This window comes from Ochotona curzoniae, unplaced genomic scaffold (assembly GCF_017591425.1).
Source record: "Ochotona curzoniae isolate NIBS_2020 unplaced genomic scaffold, NIBS_Ocur_1.0 scaffold_4506, whole genome shotgun sequence".
NCBI lineage: Eukaryota > Metazoa > Chordata > Mammalia > Lagomorpha > Ochotonidae > Ochotona > Ochotona curzoniae.
In genome coordinates this window covers 3,787,708-3,803,084 of record NW_024467119.1, presented here as the reverse complement: position 1 = coordinate 3,803,084, position 15,377 = coordinate 3,787,708, and the positions used below count along the sequence as shown (strand labels likewise).

The window sequence follows — 15,377 nt, the reverse complement described above, 5'->3', positions numbered from 1 at the left end:
GGGAAGACTTCGTGACATGCATGCATTTTGAAAAACCAGTATTCATTTTTTAAGAACTTATTTTTATTAAGAGGCAGACAGACACACAAACAGAAATAGAGAGAGGTCTCCCATAGCGTGTTCTCGGCCACATTTGCCCACAACAGCCAGGGCTGGGCTAGGCTGTAACTGGGAGACAGAACCCAATTTGGTCTCACACACAGCAGGCCACAGGAACCAAAGCACTTGAGTCACGCACGACCTGCTGCTTTCCAGGATGCTTATCAACAGGAAGCTGGAATTGGAAGCAGAGGTGGGATGGAACCCAGACTCAGCAATGGGATGCAGGTGGTCCAAAGTGGTGACTTAACTATTGTACTAGTTGGCGACCTCCCCTGCTCTCCTCTTCCCTCCTCACCATCCCCTTCATTTCCTGCCTCACCTTTCTCTTTCCTTCCCTTACTTCTTAGTTTGGCCGCACTACTTAGAACAAGCGGACTGCTGTACAAAGCCACTTAGTGAGGTGCTTTGAAAAACACCAACAAGTTTCACAACTTTTTTCTCCCCTCCAGCATCCGGCGACTTGATAAAATTTGTGTGTCAAAGCTTTTCGATGTATGAGACACTGCAAAAGTCTATGGAAAGCAGAATTAAAAGAGGGTGTGTGCTTTTTATTTTGAAGCACAAAAACTTTGAAATCCTTGTGGGGGCTACTGCAGGTGAAGCCACAACCTAGGATGCTGGCATTTCATACTGGAGTGGTGGTTTGAGTCCCAGTAGCTTGGTGTCCAATCCAGCTCGCCGTCTATCTACCTGGGAGGGCGGTGGGAGAAGGCCCCAAGTGTTCAGTTCCTGTTACCCATGGGAGGCCAGCATGGAGTTTCTGGGGCCTGGGCTGGACAGGTCCAGGAATTAATAGCCTGTCCAGCCCAGGCTATTAATTGGGAAGTGGATGCAGACCAATTCTCGCTTACTGTCTCTGTTGCTCTACCTTTCAAATAGCTAAGTAAATACTGTTTAAAAAATTGACATAAAGTCTCAGAAGAAATGTTCCAAAATTTGCTAAGAAATGTGCATTATGGAAAAACCATGTCTGAATGTTGTATGAGGTGGGGACTCCATCCACAAGGCAGCTGGCTGTGCTTTCTGCTCACTCTGGTCTACGCAGTCCTTCCAAGTTCTTTTTTTTTTTAATCTAAGTCTTCCATATTTTCCTATTAGTTTAACTCCCATTATCAATAATACACATTTTCTGTAACTCAAATGTAGCTTCACATGAGACTAAGTTAAAAAATACCTGTGATTCATCCCTCAGAGGAGTAACACTTTACATGGCATGCAGCAACTGCGCATGGCAACCATTCCCCTCCATGGCTGAACAGAAGCCAGCACTCAGTAATCTCCCAGGCCCACAGAAGCTCAGCTTCACCAGTGGGCTACCCGTGGAGACCACCAGTGCTGAGCCTGGACCTGCAGCAAGCATGGTCCTCCCGGCAGCTGAAGATGGCACAGAATAATGCCAAAATTTTCTTTATCAAAAGCTCCAAATACTAGGAAATTGCATTGATGATGTTCTATCTTTCAATGAGCTTGGCTTGCTATCGTTTCTGAAATGAACTTTGACCCAAGAGATTATTTGCAAGACCACCACCCAAATGTGCAAATGGTGTTCAACCTTCCAAGGACCATATTTTAAATACGGTTTTTAAATCTTCAATAGCACCTTAAAAGTACTTTTTTTTTTACACAATGGATGCTAACTCAAAATTTCGGGGTAGGAACTTCCCCTGAAACTGCCCCCGTTATGCATTCAGATTCCCATGAAGTTGGCACTATCATGTCTCTGCAGCCCATTATTTTTCTTCCTTCTAAAACTAACTAATGTGTGGAGCAACTGTGTGCCCATGCAGTTAAGCTGTGAGCACTGCGCTCTTCCGAAGCGATGCAAACTTGGGAGAAACAAGGCTCAAACGATCTGCACTTGGCAAAAGTGTGAGCCCTCCAACTCCTCCAGCTGCAAGAGCCAAGAGCTGTGCTGCTGTGCACACCACACGCGCTGCCCAAGCTCAGAGCCAGCCTGCCTCCTTAACGCATGCTCACAATCCACCTCGTGCTTCATTTTAGATCAGGATAAGGAAGAAGACATCAAAGTGGTTTATGACTGATCTGCGAATCCCATCCTCTAGACTGTCATGCTTCTCCCACAGATTATCAGGAACACCCAAAGAGGGTGGGACCAGAAACGTCAGCAACATTATTCTGTGGACAGCACAGACTGATGTCCTAAGGTGTCCCACACATTTTATATTAATTCTTTAGGTCAGGCCTCACAGGAATGTCCCCGACAGCATACTGCCTAGTATGCTGGTGGTATTCAAAATGATCCTAGGCAGAACAAAGATGAAAAATATTCATTTCAGGTTTCCGTCTGCAAATGTCATATCTTTATAAATTTGCAAAACTAACACAAATTTTCTTTCAAATGAAATAAAATTTCAAATAACTCAGCTGATATAAAGGAAACTATTAAAAACCAGCAGAATAAGATGGATGTGATAAACACATGACAGTCTTAGATGACTGCATTACGGTGATATATTAATGGTCACAGACTGATTTGCAGTCACAGGGCTGTGATGAACTGAATTATTAATACTGATTACCGTTAGTCACAGGAAAGACTTGTAAAGTATAGTTAGTTCCTTGCCTAGTTAGTATCATCAAGCATTTCAATTCTCAGCAGCTTAAGAATATGGTTTCTGATTAAAAAAAAAAACCTTCCTGATTATTCTGCAAAACCCTAGAACTTCTCATAGGTATGGCGTGGTAGGTGCTGTATACATTGGAAAGATTTTTACAACAGACACCAAGTTAAGGTGTGTTGCAAACTTGATGAGTCAACTTGGTCCACTCAGAGAAACCTGCACCCTGATTTTTCTCCCCATAAAAATAACTGCAAGGGATCTAGGAGGTTTTAAATAATTCAAGGCGGAGCTAAATATCTGGTTCAAGTTGCCTTCATCAAGCAAGTGGAGAGAATTAAATTTTTCTCTCCATAAAGCTTTTTTTTTTAAGGATTTGTTTATATATTTTGAACATCAGAATTACACAGAAGCAGAGAAATGTTCCATCAACAGGATGGCCACAGCGACCAGGCCTGGGCCAGGCTGAAACCAGCACCTGGGAGCTTCATTATTCAGGTCTCCCACAAGATGCAGGGACCCAAAGCCTTGGTCATGCTCTGTGGCTCTCCCAAGGCCACTAGCAAGAAGACAGATTGGGTTTGGAATAGCCAGGATAGAAAAGGGAATCCGTACGGGACTCTGGTGTTACAATGGTGGCTTTATCCACTGCGGCACAATGTTACCCCAACCCCCCTTACGCCCTCTCCCAAACTCCTAACAGCTGTGGGAGCACCTCATCAGTGCCTAGACAGCCATCGGGGGACTGTGGGAGCACCTCATTAGTGCCTAGACAGCCACCAGGGGGGACTGTGGAAATCCACTAGCAGCTTCAAAGGACTGTGAGTGTGAAGGAGCCATCAGCTGTACACCTGACCGAGAGTAGACAGTGATGGTCAGCTGGCTCCAAAAGGCAAAGGAGATGCTGTAATGGGTAAATTCACTTCCACTAAATTTGAAACTGGGAGGAAATGTCAGACAGGATTTGACATCTGGTTTACTATTTCGCTTTTTTCTTTTCTAAAGTGTCTGTACCTTGAAAGCTTTATTTACCAGCCTGACAAACAGAACCAAGATCTTGAAGGGCCCTTGGTTGCTGCATTTCCTGCAGTTATCAGAGCAAGCCTCTTAAGTACTTCATAAAGCACTGACGAAACAGACAGCAAGATCTATCATTAAGTGCCAGGCGACCCAGGGTCCTCTGTGTCTTACTTAAAAAAACAGCAACCTGCCAAAATACCTTTCCTATGTATGTCTTTGAGTCTGTGTTGGAAAACAGACTGCTCTTAACGCGTGCAGTGTTTACGCAGGCCACACACCAGGAATCCTTTGCTCTAGCTTAATGGACAACAGCCATTTCCATTTTAGATTTCATGAATTCTTAAGAAAACATACTTATGAGTAGCAACTTATCTTCATGATACAAAGAGAAACTGAAATAAAATAAATAGCGTTACCATTAAAGACAACCTTGAGACTTTTAAGGTTAAGTGTATCAGCTACCACAATAATTTCCAAAAGCTTTTTATGAGATAGGATGTGCTTTCTCAAGTGGAAATGAATGCTTCTGAAGGGACTAGCTCATATTTTAAGAGTTAAGTATGGAGTAGATGAATCAATGCTCGTTAAATTTCTCAAGGAAAAAAGGAGTCAATATTATAACAAAGAGTGGACCCCGCTGTCAGAAAGACCTGCGTTTGAATTCTCCTCTGCTACCTGCTTTGTGAGTGACCATCCGAGAGCTCTGCCTCTAAGCTACCATTGGTTCGCTGGAACTGAGGGTAACAGAGAGGATATTAATAATAATAGCATCTACCGTGTCAGGAACTAGCCTAAGCATTTAGACTTTAAGATGCATTTTCCTTCTCAGACCAACCGCATGAAGCCCACATACTGCCCACTTTACAGATGAATGACGGAATACTGATTGGGCAGCTTAGAGCCATGGGGCTGATGAACCAGGATTTGAATCTGGGCAAAGGCTTCAATCCCCTCATTCAGGATTTGCCACGGGGCATACAAAGAATGCCTGCGAGCAGCCTCGACGAAATCAGTACTAAATATAAATAGTTGAGGAGGAAGCTAAGATCCAACAGAGTCAACCCCTGCTAACAAACATTTCATGAACACTGTCAAATGGAACAGTATCACCCAGAATGAGCTGACATCCTGTGCTGATTGTGCAAGCATGTGCACAGATACACAAACACATGCACTCTTCCGGAGGGATCTAATCTTCATTGCAAGATGGAGATTTTTAGGGCTGTGCAAGATTATTAACGCTGCGGGTTAACAGCCCAGACAGATAACATCTTAACAGAGTACAGCGAGAAGTAGAAATCCCATAAAAATGCAAAGTTACTTTAGAATCATGAAAATGACTCGAGATTTTGCCAAGCGTTTGGTGTTGGTGGGAATCAGATCATTAGAACATCTTATCATAACAATGGTTTTGGCTTCAAGTTTTCTAGAAAAGAAAGTGCTGGACATGGAAGACAAGCACATCGTCCAGCTGCAGTCAATAAAAGCAGAGAAGGACCAGCTCCAGGTGTTGGTGTCCAGGCAGAATTCCATCATCGAAGAGCTCGAGCGGCAGCTAGTGACGGCCACGGTCAACAACTCGGCCCTTCAGAAGCAGCAGCACGATCTCACCGAGACGGTCCACAGCTTGCTGACCATGATAGCAACCTCCACCTGTGAGTCAGCGCATGCGCTGTGTTCTCTTCTGCCTAAACTGCCTTTCGCCAGTGACAATCGGGTTCTCAAACATTCTCATCTTTTAGAAAGACACTATTTCTCTTGTACATGTCATGTGAGAGTTCCAGGGTTCTCAATTCAGAATCAACTCAAGAGAAGGTGGAAGGGAGAAAACATATGCTCTGCTAGTTGCTGATTAGGAGAGAAATCTCCCCCAAACATGGTTTGAGTGCAGGAACAGCCTGTTCCGTCACTGCGGCCATCAAGGTTGGGTTAGGCACCTAACTGCTGGTGGAGTAAGCTTCTTCTTATTTATTTATTTTTAAGATTTATTTATTTTTATTGGAAAGTCAGATTTTGCAGAGAGGAGGGGATAGAGAGAAACTGCTTCCATCCTCTGAGTCACTCCCCAAGTGGCCACAGCTGAACCGGAGCTGAGTCGATTCGTAACCAGGAGCTAAGAGCTTCTTCTAGGTCTCCCACACGGGTACAGGGCCCCAAGGCTTTGGGCCGTCCTCCACTGTTTTCACAGGCCACAGGCAGGGGGCTGGATGGGAACTGGAACAGCCGGGACATGAATCAGTGCCCATATGGGATCCCGGGCGTGCCAGGTGAGGATTTAGCCACTAGGCTACCATGCCATGCCTACGCTTCTTTATTTTTCAAAGCAGAAAAACAATAGGAGGCCCGGGAGACTGCTGTGCAAATAGGCAGTGCCACTCGGATGCCCTCTTTCCTTTGTCACCAGGCCCCTGGAGACTTGGACATTCTGCCTTCTTCGTGAGTCTTTACTTTCAGCTCCTCTGTGATACTGGCAGAAGCATTATGTCTCTGACCATTAATCAGAGATTGATGTATAAAGAATGCTTCAAACATTTCATGGAAAAGTGTGATTGAAAAATAACATGAATTTTCCATGAACCTTGTGGCATTTTTGTTTCTGGGTTTCTGAGTTGACAGTAGTGCTGGCCGTGGTTCTTTGCATGATAACTTCTCAAGCTGCACTCTGCCCACGAGCTACTTTATACGCGAGTCATGTAGATGAATTCCTTACTCCACAATCAAAAACCCCCATATTTTCCTTGGGTCAAGCAGTCACTGCAGTTTCAACAGCTATACCTCAATGAAGTTTCTACTGGATCCAGCAGACAGACAGGCAGGAATAGTGAATGGCACAGTCCTGACGGTGCCTGACAGATGAGGCCCCGGGCTGCCAGTCGGCATGGCATACTTTCCAACTAGAGCTTCGTCACCCTATATTTAAAAGTTCCCTGTTTACAAAGAAAGTGCAATCATGTAAAGCTGTCTGCTGGGTGGAGATCACAGGTGGAACCACTGTACTGACAAAAGGAAATGCGCAGGAGAGGGAGCTCAGGCCGGACTTTCCTGTCCTGGGTGCCTTTGGTGTGTCCTGGAGGCTGGCAAGGCCCGCAGACTGCTGCTCCATGGGTAGTGTACAGCACAGACACACACATACATGTAGACACAAACATTACAGCCCCTTGGTAGCGGACATTTCCATGCTACGATGGCAGAGGTTCCAGACAACTCAATGTCTCTACCCAATAGTGTAAAGAAAATTAATGACTTGGCTCAAGATACAAAACAAGCGGGTGAGGGTGTGTGTGTGTGTGTGTGGGGGGGATATAGGTTAACGGTGTACAGAGATCTGTTGTGTGTGTGTGGGGGGGATATAGGTTAACAGGGTAAAGGGATCTGCTGTGTGTGTGTGTGTGTGTGTGTGTGGGGATATAGGTTAACAGGGTAAAGGGATCTGCTGTGTGTGTGTGTGTGGGGGGGATATAGGTTAACGGTGTACAGGGATCTGCTGCGGCTGTGTGTGTGTGGGGGGGAGGGATATAGGTTAACAGTGTACAGGGATCTGCTGTGTGGGTGTGTGTGTGGGGGGATATGGGTTAACGGTGTACAGGGATCTGCTGCGGGGGTGTGTGTGTGGGGGGATATAGGTTAACAGTGTAAAGGGATCTGCTGTGTGTGTGTGGGGGGGTATAGGTTAACAGTGTAAAGGGATCTGCTGTGTGTGTGTGGGGGGGATATAGGTTAACAGGGTAAAGGGATCTGCTGTGTGTGTGTGGGGGGGGGATATAGGTTAACGGTGTACAGGGATCTGCTGCGGGGGTGTGTGTGTGTGGGGGGGGATATAGGTTAACAGGGTAAAGGGATCTGCTGTGTGTGTGGGGGGGATATAGGTTAACGGTGTAAAGGGATCTGCTGCGGGGGTGTGTGTGTGGGGGGGAGGATATAGGTTAACGGTGTACAGGGATCTGCTGCGGTGCCAGAGTTGATGATGTGCTTCAGGCACTCCCTCTGCCTAACCTTCTATTGCAAGGTTACCGATTCTACTCTGGGCAGAGGCTTCCAGTAGTAGTTTATCAGAGCTGACCTCAAAGTCCTGCACTACATAGGTAGAAGACTTGAAAGCAGAGGTGTGGATTGTTTGTGACACTTTGACAATTAGCTCTGAGCATGAAAGTAACTTTTTTCAGAAAGGCAGAAAAATGGCATCTCTCTTGCATACCACAAGTATAAGAATTCAAATAACAAACTGAGCAAATGATTTGGTCTTCAAACAATCAACTTTGATCTGTTTGTGAACTCCATTTAAATGTATCCTTTTATTTTTAAGCAGCTAAGAACTCCCTCGGGACTAAGGAGGAGCAGGTTACATTCAGGGACTGTGCAGATGTGTTCAGATCGGGACTGACCACCAGCGGTGTCTACACGCTAACGTTTCCTAACTCCACGGAAGAGACGAAGGTAAGTGTGAGAACTCTCGGTGCCATGCAGGTCAGAGGGTGAGACTCCACAGAGCAGAACTCCCCGCGCCTGCCTCCCACCTCCAACTCAGGGCAGCTGACGTATCTGCCTCCTCTCCCATAAGAAAAATGTTATGCCCCCCAAAATGAAGCTTCTCATTTTATTTATTTATTTATTTTTCTTTTCAAAATACGTTTACTTCAGGGCCAGCACTGGGGCATATCGAGTTATGCCACCACCTTATGGAGCCAGTATCCCATATGAAAGAAGCTTCAAGTCCCAGCTGCCCCATTTGCGATCCGGCTCCCTGCTAACGCACATGAGAACAGAGCAGAGTCCAAGTCCTTGGTCCCCTGAACCCACCTGGGAGACTGGATGAGGCTCTTGGTTTCAGACTGGCTCAGTTCTGGCTGTTACGGCCATTTAGGGAGTGAGCCAGCAGATGGCAGATCTGTCTGTCTTCCTCTCTGTAATTCTGCCTTTCCAATAAATAAACAAACATATTTAAAAATGTATTTACTTGAAACACGGTGTTATAGGAAGAGAAGGAGATGAACAGGAAAAGAGAAGAGGTGAGAGGGAGAGACATCTTAATCTGTTGGTTCACTCCCCAAATGGGCTCAACAGCCAGGACAGTGCAGGCCAAAGACGGGAGCCTGGAACCCCAGGCTGACCTCTCATGTGGTACTGGGCCCCAATTATCTGGGCCATCTTTCCTGCTCTGCTCCCAGGCACATGTGCAGGGAGCTGGATCTAAGGTAGAGAAGCTGTGATTCAAACTGGTATTCATATGCTGGCATTGTGTTAACCTGCTGTGCTACAACGCCAGCCCCTCACTTGTTTTTCTTAAAGTGCCAGGCTCATTTCATGAACTTTAAATATGCCTTTCAAAAACTGAAGTTCAAAGAATCATAGTTTGTCTTTGAGTAATCTTTCAAGCAATGATGTGCTCCGTGGACAATGTGAAGTCTCCCCCAGCTCACGACTGAAACAGTTACACACCAGTCATCTCTTTGGACACTCAGTCAGCATAGAGGGCTGACAGCATTTGCAACTATCCTTGCCTTGTCAGAGAGGTCTTTATTTCTCTCTTTGAGGTGTGGTGACGTAAGAATCCCAGTGAAGTGTATCGAGGTTGGACAGCTCTACTACATGTATATCAACGCCACCACATACAGAACTGACACAAGCCACTGCAGATAATACACTGGACCCTCTAGCAGCGTCCAAAGTTCTGAGGCTTGGGGAACTGGTACTTTTCTGAACTTAACATAATCTTCAATAGTCAATATGGCATCAAAGAGAAACACTGACCACAAAAGCATTAATGTTTTAAAGATGTGGCATTTGAAATGGCAACATAAATACCTTTGATTATGAATTTAAAAGATAAATATTATCCATTCTAGATAATGGTTTCCAAAGAAACCTTTCTAATTCATCCATGCTGCTTTCAACCAACCTTGAAAATCAGTTAACGTCCCGGGTGGCATGGAAGCAGTGTGCAGGGGTGGGAGGGGGAGGGGAGGACAAGGCACTGCAGGTGAGAAAGGAGCTAGAAGCCCAAGATACAGCCTTCTGCCTGCTTTCGGATATCTGCTTAGGATGGCAGTTCCTTGCATGTTGCTGTCTTCTGCCAGATGCTGGTGGGTTCTGAGCCCCCATGAGGACAGATGTGCCTCTGGGGAGCAGATGTGAGCATGGCAGATGCTAGGCACACAGCACTGCAGGGTGGCCCCAGGCTCACTGGCCTCCACACCGCCACAGCAGTGTCTTGCTCAGTGCAGCATCCCAGCTCTTGCATGCCCCCCACACGGCCCCAGACTGACTAAAGCTCTCCGCCACAAGGTGAAAACAGCTAAGGCTCGGGGATGATATGAATTACAGAGATTGGAAACATCACAGTTGGTAGTCTCCTTAAACATCTGTAGTGAAAATAAATTCATTTACACAGCAGGGAACAATAAACTTTTAAAAACCTCAATTTTCTTATTTCTAAAGTAAATGGTTGAGATCAAGTTACCACCAAGTTCCCTTCCAGAAGTAAGACTGTAAGTCACCCTCTGTTCTGGGGGAGAGAGTCCCAAAGACTTGGCCTGAAATCGCAGCTCTGTGAGACTGCAGTGCTGGGCAAGGCTTCTTGCCCTCTGAGCATCCAGATTCCGTATCTGCAACAGGCCAGGATACCCCTGCCTCGGGGGCTGTGTCAGCAGGAAAACATGTGCAAAGAGAGTGGCTGTTTTGACTGCCCTGGGGATGACGGCTTCTCTGCGGGGGGTGCACCCTCCTTGCTTCGCTGCTTCATCTAGCTCGGGCAGACCATCCAGGGGCCCTTAGGCTGGATCTCCTTGCAGAAGGCCCAGCACTGCGGCTTCACTCTGGAACAGTCTCGTGTTTCTGGAGGATGGTACTTGTCAGAGGCATGAGAGCATGCTCTTGCTAGCTGCAGACATAAAAGTTTCGTTCCCTAAATTTCACAGGACACTTGATTCCAGATTCTATCTGTGAATAGATACTTGAATCAGTTACTTAACGGAGGCTTCAGAGTCAGAGCACAACATGCAAATCAAGCATATTTTGTAACAAAACATCAAGCTTTACAGCGAGCAAGTCCCTGAACCATGCAACACTGCACAAACAAAATATTAACTGCCCTCAGATTTACTGTATTTGGTCTTGCACATTATCTGATTATTTCTGTTCCTCTGATCTCAGTATAATCTCTATTGAATCATTTTCACTCAGTATCTCCTGGCTATGTGGATAACTCATTTTGAACACTCTTTCTCTTCAAGTTTCATGACCCAATGAATGCTTCAGTTTTTAAAATCTTCTGCTCTTAGCTTGAAAAAATCTGGATAAAGTATTAAGAAAATAACTTTACCATGGCCACTAATGGAGTCAGCCAAAATAGTGACATGGCATTCATGTTCTGGCAGTCACTCTTGACATTTGAGAGTCTTGCCTTGACTTCTGTAGCAGATAACTCTTCTTTCGATAGGACAGCATGCATTTAAACAGTAGATTTAAGAAGGCAATTCTGATATTGAAGAGCCAAATATTCTTGCAGCAAGAATGGGCTCAGCAGGAACCACGTCTGTTCTTTCAATCCACCAATGCATCATTTAAGAGACAGAAGAAATAAATTCTATATACACACGTGAGTCCACAAACCAATGTGGATTATTAGGTTACTAAGTGGGTTTTTCAAAAGACACACACATTCATGGAAGTGGGCGGCACTAACCACTTTGCTGGCCGCAGGCAGATAAAGGACAGTATTATTCATGAACTGATTTCAGCTTAGAGCTGTGCTGAGACTTTTGGCCTATTAACAAAAGGGAAAGGTTTCTCTGTTTGGCAGAATGGTGTAGAGGAAGAAAAATGGCACCATGAGGAATTAAAGAGAACTTGCTCAAATCTTATGTACCACTTACGAGCTGAAGGGGTTAGGATTGAACTGATATAATTTCACTGGATCTTTCTCAAAAGTGGAGTTATGATCTCACAGCTGGCTGCTGTGAGATTACAGATCCCAACTGCAGAGTATCTGGCACCCTGTCTGCAAGGGAGGTATGTGACAAAGACAACATCACCACCGGTATTACGAGCACCGACAGGGATCGACAAAGCAGTTTAGCTTGACATCTCTTACTCAACTTCAGGGGGAAAATAATTTTCTTGCCAATAAGTACAGTTTTGTGTGATGGCCATTTGTCTTTCTGGGCAGGAGTTTCGCTGGGGAGGGTAGGAGGAGCCCTGCGGCCTTCCTGGAGAGACGGAGACAGAAATGATGGCAGAAAAGAGCTCCAGGGAAGCAGGGCAGTCCAAGCAGAGCTGCCCAGCTCAGTGCTGCCCGCTGGCCGTGAGATCAGGCAGCCCACGTATCTGCACAAATGAAGGCAAAGCACAGTGCCAGGTGCTCTCCTGGCTCCCTCCAAGCTCCTTAGCACAACATCTACTCACGGGACAGTCAAATTTCAGTTGATGACGTCAGAACCTCTGTTATATTCACCAAGATCGTAGGCAACAGAGGAGATGAACAGGCCCTACCCTATACGCTAAGCTGTAGGCAAAGGGTCTTACTCTCTGAAAAACTTCCTCATCCTCCCAGAATCTGATTATTTAAAACTGTTTATAAGATCTTATGTGCAGGGGTCTTTAAATTCTTAACTAAACTCCAGCTGAGCTGAAATTGGGTACGCATCCTTCCAGCCCGAGACACAATTCTGTATTTGGGACAACACTGAAATGCACTGAGTCAGTTTAACAGCAGAAATAAAAAGAGTTGGGTGGAGAAAGACCGAGGTGGTGAGTAAAGTGCTCAGAAGCCTTGAGCTAGCCTCACACATGATAGCAGAAATCCATATTTTCATTAATGCCTCACATTATATTACTGTCTTTTTCATTCATTTAAAAAAGTACCCCTTTCAATTTACTTAATGCTGCTACACAGCTACACACACACACACACACACACACACACACACACAACCCTGCTGGCTGAGCTGTGCAACAGGTGTCCATGTCCACACTGTTTCTGGCACGGAGGACAAAGCCTCAGTCCCAGGGCAGAGCCCGCGGCAGTAACGTGCATGTCCCCTGCAGGCCTACTGTGACATGGAGACGGGCGGCGGCGGCTGGACGACCATACAGCGGCGGGAGGATGGCAGTGTGGATTTCCAGAGGACGTGGAAAGAATATAAAATGGTACAGATATTCCTTAAGCTTTCTGTAAAGAAATCATTTCTCTTATGTGAAAACTCACTCTGAAGATCCTCAGGGCCTTAGATGCAAATCCAAAAGTAACTGAAGACTTTGGGTGCAGTTTTTTCAATAGAGGTTTCCCCAGCTTGGAGTTTCAGTAGCACAGTGGCCTTTGCTGTAGGGCCCAGTGCAGCTCTCCATGGTGGCCTTTGCTGTAGGGCCGAGCGCGGGGGGAAGGGGGAGGTTTGGTAAGCAGCTCTCCGCGGTGCTCTGTGCACCTGGTGGGAAAGCTGCTCATGCTCAGGTCTTCATGTAGCTTCCCCAAGAAGCTATAATTATGCTAATACCAACTTCCTTCAAGCACAGGCTCCTTGCTGAAAACAGACCTTTTACAATGTAACCCATGTTCCTATGCAAAAAGCCCAAGATTTTCACAGCAAAGAAAGTAATTCCCACTATCTGATCTTACTTCATGCTGAGCTGGTGAGATGCTGGTTTCAAACACCTAAAGAAGAAAATGTAAGTGACTTTCACAACTTGCATTGCAGGGATTTGGCAACCCTTCAGGAGAACACTGGCTGGGAAATGAGTTTGTTTCCCAGCTGACTAATCAGCAACGCTACGTGCTTAAAATCCACCTGAAGGACTGGGAAGGGAACGAGGCTTACTCACTGTATGAACACTTCTACCTCTCAAGCGAGGAATTTAAGTACAGGTAAGCAAATTATACTTGGTGTGGGGTGTGTGAAGGGATTTTCTGGGTAACTGTTTCAGAGAATGGGAACCATACTCACTTAACCACGGTGCAAATTACTCTGAGAGTAACTCAAATGGGGAAAAAAAGGCCTATGTCTTAGAACAATTGAACGCATTAGCTAAGTTTCTCTAAGTTTCAAAAATTCTAACTTTGTCTATAAACACATAAGGCAAACTTCATGGGGATTATTTCTGTTGTGCTTGGTGTGTCCTCCAGTGCGAGAAGAGCTCTGGCAAAGTACTGCTGTTCATAACCACCTGCGGAATGGCAAACGGTGGCTGAGTCCACGAGGGAACTTCGCTAAGCTCACTCCAAAGGGCATATAAACGATACATTTACTTCAACACAAACAGTGGACACACGGCAAATGCAGTTCCATGAGTTTTTAATGACCCTTCACATGCATGGATTTGCACTAAGTCAACCTTATCTTTTAAGTCCATTTGCCTCGAGTGATCTGAAGTGTCTTTGTTTACTTCCAAGAGGTTTTTAAACTTACATTTCAAGTTTAAACAGTTTGATTGCATTCAGCATGCAATTCAAGATTTGTTGCTGACTTAAAAATGGCTGAATTAAGCAGGAAGGCTATCAGTTAGCCCCTCTACTCTGTTACGGGACATCAGACTTACCCTGGTTCTAAAATGCTACAAGAGTAGAGACAGAGCATAAAAGGAACATGACAATCTACATGCAAAAAAAGTGTCACGCAGCCACGCACATACGGAGGCACTGCTAACTACGCAGGGGAAGAAACGATGGGAAGGGGTGTGCCACGTGGCACCAAATGCAGTCTCAGGACAGCTGGCAGCGACAGGACCTCAGAGAGCGCAGGCTGATGGTGCTTGGGGAGGGGAGAGCACACAAGGCCAGACACCGACCCCTAGCAAGAAGGCAGCAGAGTCAGGTTCAATGAGAACATCCCAGAAACATTCCCTCTCTGGTCTGCAATCCCTCCTAAGTTCCTTCATGTCCAACTCAGACCCCCTGTTCAACATAAACCCCCAGATCTGAACTCTGGGGAAAAGTCAGGGTCATTTCCATGTCTTGGGCTGACTTCCCATAGGAGAACAGGGGCTTCCCACAAGGGACAGCGCAGGAAAGCAGGCTTTCAAAGACAGGACACTGGAGCCTGCAGAGAACTACATGGGACCAGTGTGTCCTGCTTGACACACGAGGCATAAAACCTACTGAACACCAAGGACTGCTGCCTCGGTTCTTAGAAGAAGCACGCTCGCTAGGAGAGGCAGCAGCCAAGATGAATGGAGAGATAGGTGCTTGAACTTCACAGCAGGTCCAGCGTAACTCCAAAACATCAGAACTTCAATGAATTTGATGTGCTTGGTCATTGTTTTCCCTCCAAGCTAAATATTTTCTCAACTGGTAACAGTTAGGAATCTAACAGAGGAATTAAAGGAAAGAAACACAAAATTAAGGATTAGACTGTTTGCATAAGAAGATTTTGCAAAATGGGTCATTACCCTTATACTCTGACATTATAAAAATATTTTAAGCTGAGATGATTCTTAACAGACATTTCCTTTGGAAATTTAATCTACTGGGGGTATGCCATTAAAAAAATGTAGTGTTTTAAAGCCCAATGTATAAAGACAATAGATAGTTCATGAAAAATTACTATACTAATAAAACGTGATGTCAGTGTGTTAAGGAAATTGTGTTATACATGTGTTAGAATCCCAACTATATGTAGGAGTTTCTGCCTAAGAATATTGGGAAACTGAACAGCACATGTTGTAGGATATGCACAGAGGCAGCAGGGA

At 45.4% G+C, this 15,377-nt stretch overlaps 2 protein-coding genes across 10 annotated transcripts in view; one reads left to right on the top strand and one right to left on the bottom strand.

The window, feature by feature from the left end:
* The window catches only part of MCPH1 (microcephalin 1), a 170,629-nt gene that overhangs the window by 72,428 nt on the left and 82,824 nt on the right, over positions 1 to 15,377 (bottom strand). The window contains exon 12 of one of the 5 annotated variants that reach the window (XM_040966780.1): positions 11,714 to 14,994. The exons of the other annotated variants lie outside the window; for them this stretch is intronic. Coding sequence (XP_040822714.1) covers positions 14,920 to 14,994 — 75 coding nt within the window. The 3' untranslated portion in view covers positions 11,714 to 14,919. Of the gene's footprint in view, positions 1 to 11,713; positions 14,995 to 15,377 lie in introns of those variants that run through there. 5 annotated transcript variants of the gene reach the window in all.
* ANGPT2 (angiopoietin 2) overlaps positions 1 to 15,377 on the top strand; it is a 48,640-nt gene that overhangs the window by 27,924 nt on the left and 5,339 nt on the right. For 2 of the 5 annotated variants that reach the window (XM_040966786.1, XM_040966783.1), the window contains 4 exons: positions 5,124 to 5,356; positions 8,008 to 8,135; positions 12,744 to 12,845; positions 13,391 to 13,557. In XM_040966786.1, coding sequence (XP_040822720.1) covers positions 5,124 to 5,356; positions 8,008 to 8,135; positions 12,744 to 12,845; positions 13,391 to 13,557 — 630 coding nt within the window. Of the gene's footprint in view, positions 1 to 5,123; positions 5,378 to 8,004; positions 8,136 to 12,743; positions 12,846 to 13,390; positions 13,558 to 15,377 lie in introns of all 5 variants that reach the window. The other 3 variants (XM_040966784.1, XM_040966782.1, XM_040966781.1) reach the window with 2 other exon arrangements.